The following is a 12,663-nucleotide window of genomic DNA, read 5'->3' as shown; positions in this document are numbered from 1 at the left end:
TCTAATAACGATATTTTTAAGAAAACCAAAGTAATCACTCAGGCTTTATGCTATTAATCAGAAACAAGCAACATCTGCAAATCAGGCTTGGAAACTGAGGAACAGCATAATGCATTATGGAAAACTCTGCCGATGGACTGATGGACCTGCCTACAACTGTAGTTGAGGACACACCACCTTGGTAAGTACCCCTGTGAGCCCAGCTCATGGACTTGCCAAAGCCATCTAAAGTTCAGGCATTGTTTGCTCAATACCCTTTATTTAGTGGCACCAATACATAGACAGCTCATTGTAAGACATTATGAAATCGTTGTTTGCATACTTAGCTGTAAGAGGGGACATTAGTGCCAGGCTGTTGAGTTGTCCAAAGGAGAGATTTCACACCATGCTGGGGCTGGAAATGTCACAGAAGTCATCGACTCCATCTACATTGATCTTGCCTGACCAGGAAGACCTGGCCTGAGATCCAATACCTCCTTTTTTTCAAGGGTTTTGGTTTATTACTTCTTTGATGGTCTTCTATTATTCTAGAATTTGATTTCTTAATGGAAACAAACACTAAAAAAAATTCTATTTATTTGTGTGTTTCTCAACCATCTGCACCCTGCCAGAAACTAAGTAAGACTCCACTCTGGATTCCCTTGGTCTCTGATAGGTGAGCTTTTCATCTTATCCAGCCAAGAACCTAGCCACCATAACATTTCTCTTTTTTAATTTAATTTTTGAAAAGTATTACAATTTATTTTCTCTCCTTCTATTTCCCTCCCCATCAAAAAGAAAAAGGAAAAACAAAATCAGTTTAACAAATATGCCTAGTCAAGCAAAACAAATGTCCACATTGGCCATATCCAAAAAAATATCTCAACCTGCACCCTGTGACCATCACTACTCTGTCAGGAATCACCATGATATTTCTTGTAGTCTTCCCACTATGGCCCTATATGAGTACCTTTCCATTACCCTTTTCCCCCTATTCCACCCCTGCTTTCCAGTACTCCTTCTATGTATTGTTTTCCCATTAGAATATAAGTTCCTTGAGGGCAGGGACTATTTCATTCACTTTGATCAGTGCTGGGCACATGGTAAGTTTTTAATAAATGTTCTATATTTCTGCCTCTCTGTCTGCCTGCCTATCTATCTATCTATCTATCTATCTATCTATCTATCTATCCATCCATCTATAAATCAATTAACAAGCCTTTGTTTATTAAACACCTGCTGTGTTCCAGGTACTGTGCTAGATGTTCGAAATATAAAGACAAAAATAAAAGTCCTTGCCCTCAAGGAGCTTATATTCTCTTAGGGGAGACAACAGATACATATGTGTGTACTATATCACATATACATATATATACACACATATGTGTACAGAATACATACAAAATAAACACAAGGCCACAAGTGGGGAATCACTCCAGTATCTTTGCCAAGAAAACCCCAGATGGGGTCACGAAGAGTCAGACACGACTGAAACAACTGAAACAAAAAAAGAAGACTTGTTTGAAAGAGATGGCTCTAAGGAATTGTGGTCCATCACCTCATTTGCATATGAAGATATTCACTACTTTGATGGTCGTGACTGAAAATTGTAAATCAAGTGACTGGACATTATGGGAAGACTTTTGAGTTTCACATCATGTTAGAGATGGATCATTGCTTATTTACTTACATTGCTTATGGAGAAACATTTGAGGCATTGCAAGCTGGAGACAGGGGACAGCCAAAAGAAAACAAGCAGAGAGGGCACAACCGGAGCCAGGGACAGAAGACTCAGGAAGTAGCAACAGTAGCTGCTTACAAGACAATAATATAATCCGTCAGTCAATTAGCATTCATTAAGCACCTACTACGTGTCCAGCACTAAACTTATAGTTTGTCCAAATCAATCAACAAGTCTTTGTTTATTAATCACCTGCTGTGTTCCAGGAATAGTTTGTCCTTCTCTCTTGAAGAGGACCATGACGTCAGGGAGGTGATGCCATGACTTGCAGGTGAATTGGATTTAAGTGAGGCAGGGCTATGCAAAGTCACCAGTCTCACTTTCTCCTCTGGAGCCATCTGTCCTGACCTATATCTTGCTAAGCACTGGAGATAACAAAGAAAGGCAAAAGATGGTCCCTGCCTTCAAGAAGCTCACAGACTAATGGGGGAGACAAGAAAACAACTACATACAAACAAGATTGTATCTACATGATAAAACTAGAAAGGGTCAACAGAAAGAAGATGCTGAGATTAGGGAATATCATGAAAGGCTTTCTGGAAAAGGTGAGATTTTAGGTGGGACTTGAAGGAAGCCAGGAGGCACAGATGAAGAGGGGGAACATTCCAGGCACAGGGGACAGCCAGTGAAAATGCCTGGAGTCCAGAGAGAGAGTTTCATCTGAGAGAACAGCAAGGAAACCAGTGATACAGGATCAAAGAACACATGGGGTAAGGTTTAAGAATAATGGAAACTCAAGAAATGTTAGGACTTTAGGGATCATCCAGTACAACCTGGTCATTTTACAAAGAGGGAAACTGAGGCTGTGAGAAGGGAAGTGACTTGACCAAGGTCATATCCTGCTAGTTACAGCACAACAAGGGCTAGGATTCAGGTCTACAGCTACTGTCAAGGGTCCTTTCTGCCTTTTAGCGTGCTACCTCACTTGGCCTTCCATTATTTCTCCAATTGAACAATGGTAATTAGAATTCTAGTCCTTGTCCCTTTCCTATAGATGTGCCCCTCAGGTCACCTCTGCTCTCATGCCTTAGAGACACTTATTAATGTGAATTTCTCAGGCTAGAAGTATATTCTCAGCTAGGATACCAACAATTTCATTAAAATGATTTTCAATAATTTGCTTTGACCCGGTATTTTGAGATATGAAGCTAAGGCAAGGTCCCTTCGCCTGGCATTTTGTGGCATTCTCCAATTATCCCGAACTTCTGATTTATATTTGTTTTCCTTTTTCTTGTCCTAGAAATATTTAAAACTAGTATGGTTCAGTGGCTGTGGCTCCTTCCCCAAATAATCCATTGAAAAGCCAGTTGCTATGCAACCTCCAATATTGCCTATGCTATCCTTGCAGGCTGATGACATATTGCATAAAAGAATCCTTTTTTTTTAAAAGGAGCAAAATGTTGTTTTAGGAAAAAACTTGCAATAGCTTAGAGCCATGTCACAATCTGGAAGGAAAACAGTTCATCACTCATATGTACGCTCCCAATTATCTCCCAGAGTGGGTTATTATGAGCCTACTAACAGAGTTTAAGGCCTCTATTGCACAGAGTAAAATATGTATCATGATTCTTAATGTTAGGCTAGTTCTTGGGCTCAAACCCATGATTAGATTCAGTCATGATTGCACTGAGAGACAGAGGTATCATGGGAAAAGAATTGGGCTAGGAGTCATAGGATCATAGGTCTTTAAACATCATCTCCTTCAACCCCCTCCATTGACTGATGAGGCATGGAACAGTGGAAAGGGTGTTGGATCTGGTATCAGAGGACTTGGGTTCAAATCTTGACTCTGCCACTTACTAGCTAGGTATTCTTAGGCAAGTCAACCTTCCTGGGCCTTGGTTTTCTCATCTGTAAAATGACTCCTGTGGTCTAAATTTATTTAGCTCAAAATTTATGATCCTGTGAAATTCTAGGAAGTGAAGCAACAGATAGTTAAGTAGCAAAGCCAAAGTTTGAGCCTGGGTTTTCTGACTCCAAGGTCAGTGTTCCCTCCCTTCCACTGCAGCACTATGTCTCCTTTGGGTCTGACATACCTAGTAACCATGTAATGCAAGGTCAGAAGATAGGGGTTCTAGTTCCATCCAGATTGTTGTTTGGGTGGCCTTTGGCAAATCCCTTCACTACTTGCAAGGGGTTTCATCTTCCTCTTTTATAAAATGAAGACTTTATATAAAATCATTGTTAAAGTCTTTTCTGGTAAAAAAAAACACAAAATAAGACAAAATTTCAATTCTATGACTTTCATATATGTACATATGCATATATATGAAAGTATATACCTGTGTATACATGAAAGCATATATCTATAAAGGCGTTTATATATGTGAAAGTATTGATGTATATAAATGAAAGCATCTATGTATATAAACGAAAGTATCTATGTATATAAACACACACATATATATATATATATACACACATATATAAAATCCAACTCATCAATAAAATGGAGGGAATAATACCAATAATAATCCCTCATGGGGGTCTTTAAAGTTTTCAAAGTGCATCACATACATTATCTCATTTGAATGTCACCACAGATGAGGAAACTGAGGCAAACAGGGTTAAGTGACTTGTCCAGAGTCACACAGCTAGTGTCTAAGGCCAATTTTGAACTCATGAAGTTGAGTCTTCCTGACTCCAGCCCTGGCACTCTATTCACTGTGCCACAGGCTGAAGACAATTGTTTTGTTACTCTGTCGTCAACAACAGGAACTTGGTTGTGAGTTAAGAGATTAGGGCTCCAAAAGGCCTTGGTCAAGTCACTGTTCCTGGCTGTGATGAGCTTTTACCATCTTTAGGTGTCAGCTTATACCAGGACTTGTCTTTGTTTCAAAGGTCATTGTGAGGGCAGTATCAGACCCCAGTGTTGGAGTCCTCGGAAGAACAGTGCTATCTCAGTCCAGCATGGTGTGGCCTCACCAAGACTGAGTCACCCAGCCCAGAGGTCAGCTAGTCTGGCGATCAGGTCCTGAAGAGGCAGAGGACTCAGTTCTCCTTTCTTACTCCCCTTGACAGCTCTACTATTCTGTACTGAGTTGTTTTTGTAGGGGACATCATGGGGTGATGTCTCGACTCTTGAGTGAACTGGATTTAAATGAGGCAAAAGTGCACAAAGTCATCAGCTTCACTGAAGTCCAGTGGCAGGACAAAAGTCAAGATGACCAGTAATGGCCCAGGATACAGTGGATGATCTCGACATCTTTGATGTTTGACCAAGCTCTAAGTGCTCCACAGCACCTGCTTCAGCTGCTTTCATGGCTGTTGGAATGAATTATTCTCATCTGCCCATTCTGCTGGGGGAAGTCTTCACATGCTTGGAGTGAACACCCCCTAACTCACCAACAGGTTTGGGGCCTCAACCTGGTTTAGCCGTCTGTGGAGACAGTTTATCAGGGGGTGGCTGCTGCACATACTACTGCTTCTTAGAGCCATGGGTGAGAGCTGAGTGCTAGGTAGACAACAAAGGTGGATGAACAGGCCTGAAAGGGACTTGGCAGCCTTCACACCACTGAGGATGCTATTAAAGTCATGCTATGCAGTGAAAATTAAAAGGAAATAGTTGGAGGAGAGCAGGCAACAAGCATTTATTAAGCAACCTAGTATGTGCCAGGCACTGTGCTAAGCGCTTTACAAATATCTCATTTGATCCTCCTAACACCCCTGAAAGGCAGGTGTTATTACCCCCACTTTACAGCCGAGCAAACTGAGACACCTCTGGTCATATACCTGTGCCCAGGGTCACATAGCTAGGAAGTGTGTGAGGCTGGATTTGAATTTAAGTCTTTCTGACTCCAGGCCCAGAGCACTATCTGCTATACCACCTCCTCGACTAGGGAGAGAAGAGTAGAAACAATAGAAGGTGATGGAGGATTAAGAAGATGAGGTCAAAAGAACAGGAGTTTAAGAAGAAGAAAAAAAGAGCAAAAGGTGAAAATCTAGAGAGAAGAAGATAAAGGGATTAGGAAAGTAGGGCAGAATTAAAGGATCAGAAGAAAAGAGATTAAGGAGAAAGGAAAGAAAAGGGGCAGAAGGGGAAATTTAGAGAGAAAAGAAGATAAAGGAATTAATAGACTAAGAACAAGAGGAAGGACAGAAAAGAATCTAAGCCTAAGAAAGAAAAAGAAGAAAAGGGATGGATCAAAAGCACTGGAGATCAGAGGAAGGAAGAGAGAAAAGGACTGATGAGAATGGGGGAGAGAGGCAGCGAATGCAGCCCACATTAAAGGCTGCTCTAGGGACTAAGAACATGAGAAATGGAAGAGGGAGAAAGAACGAGGCAAGGACAAGGAGGCAGAAGGAAGAGGAGTTCTACAAAGTGGGGGGAATCAAAGTCACCTGCCTCTGGCAAGCCTTGACATCACATACCTTGGAGGCTTCTAGTGTGTGTGTGCATATGTGTGTGTGTGTGTGTGTGTGTGTGTGTGTGTGTGTCTGTGAGTGTGTGTACATGCACGCATGGGGAGGGGTGGGGGAGTCCTAAAGGGTGCACTGGGATTAGACTCCAGTAACCCCTGAAGTTCCAGTCCTTAAAACACAAACCCTCAATTTTCCAGGAAGCCCATTTTCTGACAATATCAAATAATTAAGTGAGGAATCCCTGTTCACCTCTTTTCAGAAATCTGTCTGTTACTTCTGAGGCTTTTTGGATACCAACAGGATAGTCTGAGGAACTGTTATGAGCACATCCCAAATAGGTGATATGAAAGCTGAACCCCTGTCATCACTGGTCACCTTCATTAAGCACTTAAAAGCGACATGAATATGCACAAAGCAAGGCTGATTCACCATCCATTAATGGAGCCCCTTCTGCATGTACTGCTCTTCCCCAAAGGTCAATTCATATAAGACTTAACTCTCCTATTTTGCTTGACAAGCTCAAATACTTCAAGGACCTATGTTTCACTGGTGTAGGAACCTTTTTTTTTTCCAATAGACGAATATTTATTTTTTCCCTTTCCCCTTCCCCCAATGAAAAATTGAAACCCAAACTCTTGTAACATGTATGAATAGTCACGCAAAACAAATTCCCATGTTGGCCTTGTCAAAACCTGTATGCCTCATTTTGCATCTAAGGTTCATCGTCTCTGTTAGGGGGTGGGTAGAGTGCATCATCACTGGTCCTCTGGAATCATGGTTGGTTACCGCATTGATCAGAGTCAAATCTTTCAAAGACGTTGATCTATACAATGTGTTTATTGTATAAACTGTTCTCTTGACTCTACTCAACTTCATTCTGCATAATACAAATGTTCTCAGGGCCTAGATCACAACTCTTGTGCACCTTAGCAGACAGTTGGGGTGTGCTTCTATGGCCCTAAACCTTTATCATCTGAACACAAAACATCTGGTGATAGTTTCTCTGAACTCAATTGTCCTGGTCTTTAGTAACAGATGCCTGGGGTGGAGGCCTTTCCATCCGGTCAGGAATTGGGCTCCACTGGCATAGCTTTTAAGCATATAGGCCATAAGGCAGGCTGGTAGTGGATTACAATGTAGGAGTGCAAGTACTCTTCTGACCACTTTAAAGTGAGCTTGTCTAAACCGATTTGAATATTCAAGCCATCTTCTCACACCTCAGCAAAGTGAAACTTGTTAGGAGAAGCTGAAAAGTAAGGACATATCCTAATCATTTGAACATTTATAGGAAAATTCTCTGAATGGGAATTTCTTGGGAACAGTGTGGTATAGTGGAAAGACCAATGGATTTACAGTTAGGATCCGGCTTTTAAAGCCTGTTATTTATTACAGGCTTGGTGAACTTGGTCAAAGAATGAATTACCAAGTAGATAACCTACATAGGGGATAAGCTTCTCCATACTTAGCTAGGCTAATGCTCAGAAAACCAACTCAGTCTGCCGCTAGAGCCACACTCAGCATACCCCAGCACACTGGGTAGTTTCCCTATAGGGAAGATGTGGACCAGAGTTACAGAAGATGATTAGGCAGGGAGGGGCTGCCATCTGGATCATTAGAAGGAACATTCAAATTGATAAGACCACAGGTCCATTTGAGTATTTCATTTGAGTACAGTCACTGTACCAACTTTAGGATCAAGGTCATTGCCTTTTTCTAAAAGAGCATAACATTACTTCGGCTGAAGGCATAAGCTAAGATCGGAGGTGGAAGTGATGGGTATTATGGTTGCTATCAAGCAGAGGAACAGGTTGGAAACAGAATTGAAGAAGCTGCCCAGCAAATTGTCTAATCTGGTTTAGATTCTGAGTTCGGTGAAGTGCTTATTAGGTACAGGGTCCTTATCTCTCACAATGACCACAGGAGGTAATCAGGGACACATTAATGTTCCCATCCCTGATGAATAGAACAAATCACAGACATCCATCTTTGCCCCTTTTCCTGGCCCTCTGATTAATGATTCAAAATCCCCATTCCTTACCTTTCCATAACTCAACAGGATTATCCGCACCAGAACGACATTGATGTGGGCTCCCAATGACTCATCATGATAGATTTCGTTAACCTGGAAGAGAATGGAAATATTTCAGGCCGAGCCCTTTGAGGTCATGTTCATACTGCCAGAATGATGATCCCCACATTAGAGCCTATGAAGGATGCTAAATGCCCTGGAGACAGAAGCTTGTCCATCCCGAAGACTTACAGCTTTTTCCACAACCAGAATAAACATTCTGAACGCCTGGTTATGAACTCCTGACTCTCGTGGGCAGGGCACACAACGGGAGTGTTTTTTAGTAGCTGGAGATTAAACTAAGATATACCAAGTCAGTTACACATCTGACCTAATCCTCAAAGGCAAGGGTTTGATTGACATTGGAAGGGAGGATGACGTATCTGGCCAGGGAGTGGAATGGAGAAGTGCCGGTTGTGTATGGAACCTGCAAAGGGTGCTTCATCCATTCTCTTCTCTAAATAGTTCAGTAACAGCCATAATAATGATAGCAGCTCACACTTGAAGAATACTCTTTGTTTTGTGGTTGTTTATTTGTTTCAGTCATGTCTGACTCTTCGTGACCCCATCTGGGGTTTTCTTGGCAAAGATACTGGAGCAGTTTGTCATTTCCTTCTCTAGCTCATTTTACAGATGAGGGACTGAGGAAGAGTTAAGTGACTTGCCCAAGGTCACACAGCTAGTAAACATCTGAGGCCAGATTTGATCTCAGGAATTTGAGTCTTCCTGACTCCAAGCCCAGCACTCTATCCACTGTGCCACCTAGATGCCCTTACTCTGTCTTACAAAGTGCTTTATACCCATTACCTCCATTAATATTCATATTAACCCTGGGAAGGAGGTAATACAAGTTTTATTGTCCCCATTTTACAAATGAGGAAACTGAGGCTCAGATGGGTCAAATGATTTAGCCATAGGAGTGTGAGTGAAGTCCAATGACTCAACCTACATCAGAGTCTAAAGCGCTAACCAACCTTTCAATCCTTTATGTTAACTCAGAGAAATTCTTTTGTCACTTGTAACATAGTTACCACGCTTTTCCCCCTACTGTCTTCTTTTTGCCACCTGGGACAGGGAACTAAGGGAGGCAAACTGGGACCTTTCCTATAATAAGTTGTAAGCATGGAATTAGAAGCAGACCACTGGAGCCTTGGTAGGTCACTGCCCAAGAAGCTGGAGATGGACAGTGCATAGGCAGCCCACTCTGGGGGACCCTTCAGAAATCCTTAAGATAGCCCAATTAAGATAGTCCAACAGTCAGTTTTGGCCTATCATAGCTGGAAATAGGGTACGGACTCAGCTTCTAGTATGGGACTTCATAAGGAGAGAGAAAGGAGATGGGGAGGAAGACAGAACAAGGAGAGGGAGGCAGAAGCCAGTGAGTGCAGCAGATAACAGAGGCTGACTTCAGTTCTGGACCTAGATCCCTATCCCAGACCAGGGCTATAGAAGAGAGCAGGAAAGGGTACCAGGAGCCAGCCACCTGTAATAGTAATTAAGGTGGGACTTTTTGCTTTTCTTCTCTTAAGTGCCTTTAATGATTCTGGCCTTTGTTTGAATGGGGCAGATAAGATGGGATCTTTTTGTCTTCATTATTTCTCATCACAGAGACAATTGGGAGTCATTGATCTGTATATGATGTGATGCTGGGGATGGGGAACTATCCCACACCCAGCCTGGGTGAGGTCAGAGCCCTGAGGGCTCTGAACAGGATACAGTTGAGGACAGCTTGGCGTGGGGGCACACTCATGGGAGGAATGTTGAGACTCTGGGCAAGCTGTAAACTGCCCCCCAGCTTTGCAACCCAGAAGTTGGCACTGGTAACTATGTATTGTGATTTGAATCTGTCTGTTGTTGTTTGTAATTTCTGTTTGTATTTGCCTTAAAGTTCAGCGGACTGATCTCTTCCCCCTGAACTGTGAATGATATTTGTATGTTTGATTAAACTGAGATTGTTAACCCCTTACAGTTACTTTCCTTAGTAAAGCAGATTAAAGAACTTGTGTTGGCAACTTTCTGTGTGCTGGTTGTTGGTGGGTCTTAGAACCTTACAGCAGCTGCTCGCAAGATTGTTACACCAACCCATCCAAAACCACAGAAAATGGCAGTTGCAATATTCAGATTAAACAGGGAACAAGACTAAGTATGTCCTGCCTACCCCATCCAAGACTGTGGTAGAGCTCAGAACTTGGTCCTGGCACAAATTTTGTCCCAGTCTAGAAACTGAAATTGGTGCTATGAGCAAACAGAAGAAAACTCTGAATATGGTGAAGAATTATTATGAATAAAGAGAAGCCCAACAAGTAAATACAGGAGAAGATTCACTCCACAATAAATACAAGCAGAACCTGGAAGAGGCTGTGGGGAGTAAGGTGGTGAGGGAAGGGAGGAGAATGGCTTGGCTGTGAGGACTCCAACAATGGATGGCAGAAATGAAGCAAGAAATTTAAAATTGAAATTAAGCTCTTTGGGAAAAAAAAATTGAAGGAGAATGAATAGCTTAGAACAGAAGGGAAAGAGGGAAGGGAATAAGTATTCATATAGTGTCTGCTATGTGTCAGGGACTCTGCTAAGCTTTACAGATATTATCACATTTGATCCTTATAACAACCTTGTGAAGTAGGTGCTACTGTTATTCTCAAGTTGAGGGAGGAAATTGAAGTAAATGGAGGGAAAGTGACTTGTCCAGGGTCACACAACTAGCAAGTATCTGAGGCCACATTTAAACTCAGAACTTCCTGATTCCAGGCCCAGTGCTCCATCCACTGCACCATCTAGCTGCCTTCACATAACAGAAGGTACAAAGTTTATCGTGAATAGAGTAGCAGGCTCCCTGAAAAATAGAATGGAACAAATATAATTCAAAGATTCTACAAAATAAGAAATATTAGAACAAAATCAAAAGACTGAAAAATTAGAAGAACATACGAAGTCAAAAACAGTTCACTTAGAAAACAGGTCAGAGAGAGAGTATTATGGAATAAGCCTAACTCAGGCCAGTTCAGTGATTCAGGCTCAGAATTAGAATGCAATGAAATACTCATGTACCATAAAAATGTGATAAAAGCAATGTTACTTAAGATTTAAAACTATACAATTCAGATAAAATGCTATGTTCTTTCACCTTTGCACTCCCTACAGCAACAGCCATGCTAGATCAGAAAGGCATCTCTGAAAGGCAGTTGGAATTCCACTAAAACCTCCAACACAAACTCCCCATAAAAGGGTAGGCCTTTTATGTCTCAGGCAGCAAGGAAGTCAAACAATGAAGACATTGAGAATGGCTTCCTTTAAAGGAAAATCAGTCCAACCTACATAAAACAGGCAACATTCCTACCACAGAGAGATAACTTAAAAATCATCAGACTCCCTGAAATCCATGACCAAACAAAAAATGTGGGTCCCATATTTCAAGACATTACAAAATAAAACTGCTTATTAGAATATAAAATATAAATCATGTGTATACTTTAGATGTAAAATATAAATACGTAAATTTAAACTTATAAATATAATTTATAAATATAAAGCACAGAATATAAAAAACTGCTTAGTAGAATCAGAGGGTAAAATGAAAATAGAAAGAATCTAATTGTCACCTCCTAAAAGAAAGTTTACATTGAAAATATCCAGGAATATGATAGCCAAAATCAAGAGCTTTTAGGTCAGGAAAAAACAAACAAACCCGTAACAACACAACACAGAGACAGCAAGAAACAGTCAGGATCACATAAAATTCTGCTGCAACTACTGTGAAAGAGAGGAAATCTTGGAATATGGCATACCACAAGGCAAAAGGAAAATACAACTGAGAGAAAAACCCTGCTAAGTTAAGTATACTACTAAAAGAAAAAAAAAAGTGGATCTTTAATAAAATAGAGAATTTTCAAGTATCCTTTTCTGAAAAGCTGGGTAAACTCTCTGAAGTAAAAACACAGAACACAATAGAATACCAAAAAGTAAAGGACTGGAAACAAAACGGGTGCCTATCAATTGGGGAACGGCTGAACAAATCATGGTATATGCATATAAGAGAACATTACTGCACCGTAATGAATGACAAAAGGGACTGACTTAGAGAAAACATTTCTTTGAACTGGTACAGAGTAGAATAGGCCATACACTTTCACACACACTCATTAAGTGATCTGGTTTGCTTGACTATACTTATGTGTTCCAAGCAAGGGTTTCTAACTGTGGGGGAGAGGAGTGGGGAATGAGAGTGGGTGGGTTGTGGTAGTAATACAAAAGAAGAAAAGAATATCAATGAAATATTTAATGAAGAAGCAGAACGAAATTCAGAAGGAGACACAGATAAGCAGGGAAGTTAAATTTAATATACACTTAATAATAATAAATAATAACTAAATACACTTAAAAATTTTTTAAATGTATAATAGAAGTTCATAGTTTCATATATGCAATCAGTCTTTTTTGTCCTTTGGATACTGAAATGTTCACATTTCTTGGTGTTTGCCAAGGTCATCTGAAAAAAGTAAATAGGGATAGGGGC

General features: G+C 40.9%; 1 protein-coding gene across 1 annotated transcript in view; it reads right to left on the bottom strand.

Annotated features, from left to right (window-relative positions):
* Positions 1-12,663, bottom strand: part of ADAMTS2 (ADAM metallopeptidase with thrombospondin type 1 motif 2) — a 472,420-nt gene that overhangs the window by 113,790 nt on the left and 345,967 nt on the right. Inside the window, exon 5 of the mRNA XM_036749669.1 lies at positions 8,121-8,204. Coding sequence (XP_036605564.1) covers positions 8,121-8,204 — 84 coding nt within the window. The remainder of the gene's footprint in view (positions 1-8,120; positions 8,205-12,663) is intronic.

This window comes from Trichosurus vulpecula, chromosome 3, assembly GCF_011100635.1.
Source record: "Trichosurus vulpecula isolate mTriVul1 chromosome 3, mTriVul1.pri, whole genome shotgun sequence".
Classification (NCBI taxonomy): Eukaryota; Metazoa; Chordata; class Mammalia; order Diprotodontia; family Phalangeridae; genus Trichosurus; species Trichosurus vulpecula.
Note: the sequence above shows the minus strand (reverse complement) of the source record. Positions and strands in the feature narration are given on the sequence as shown.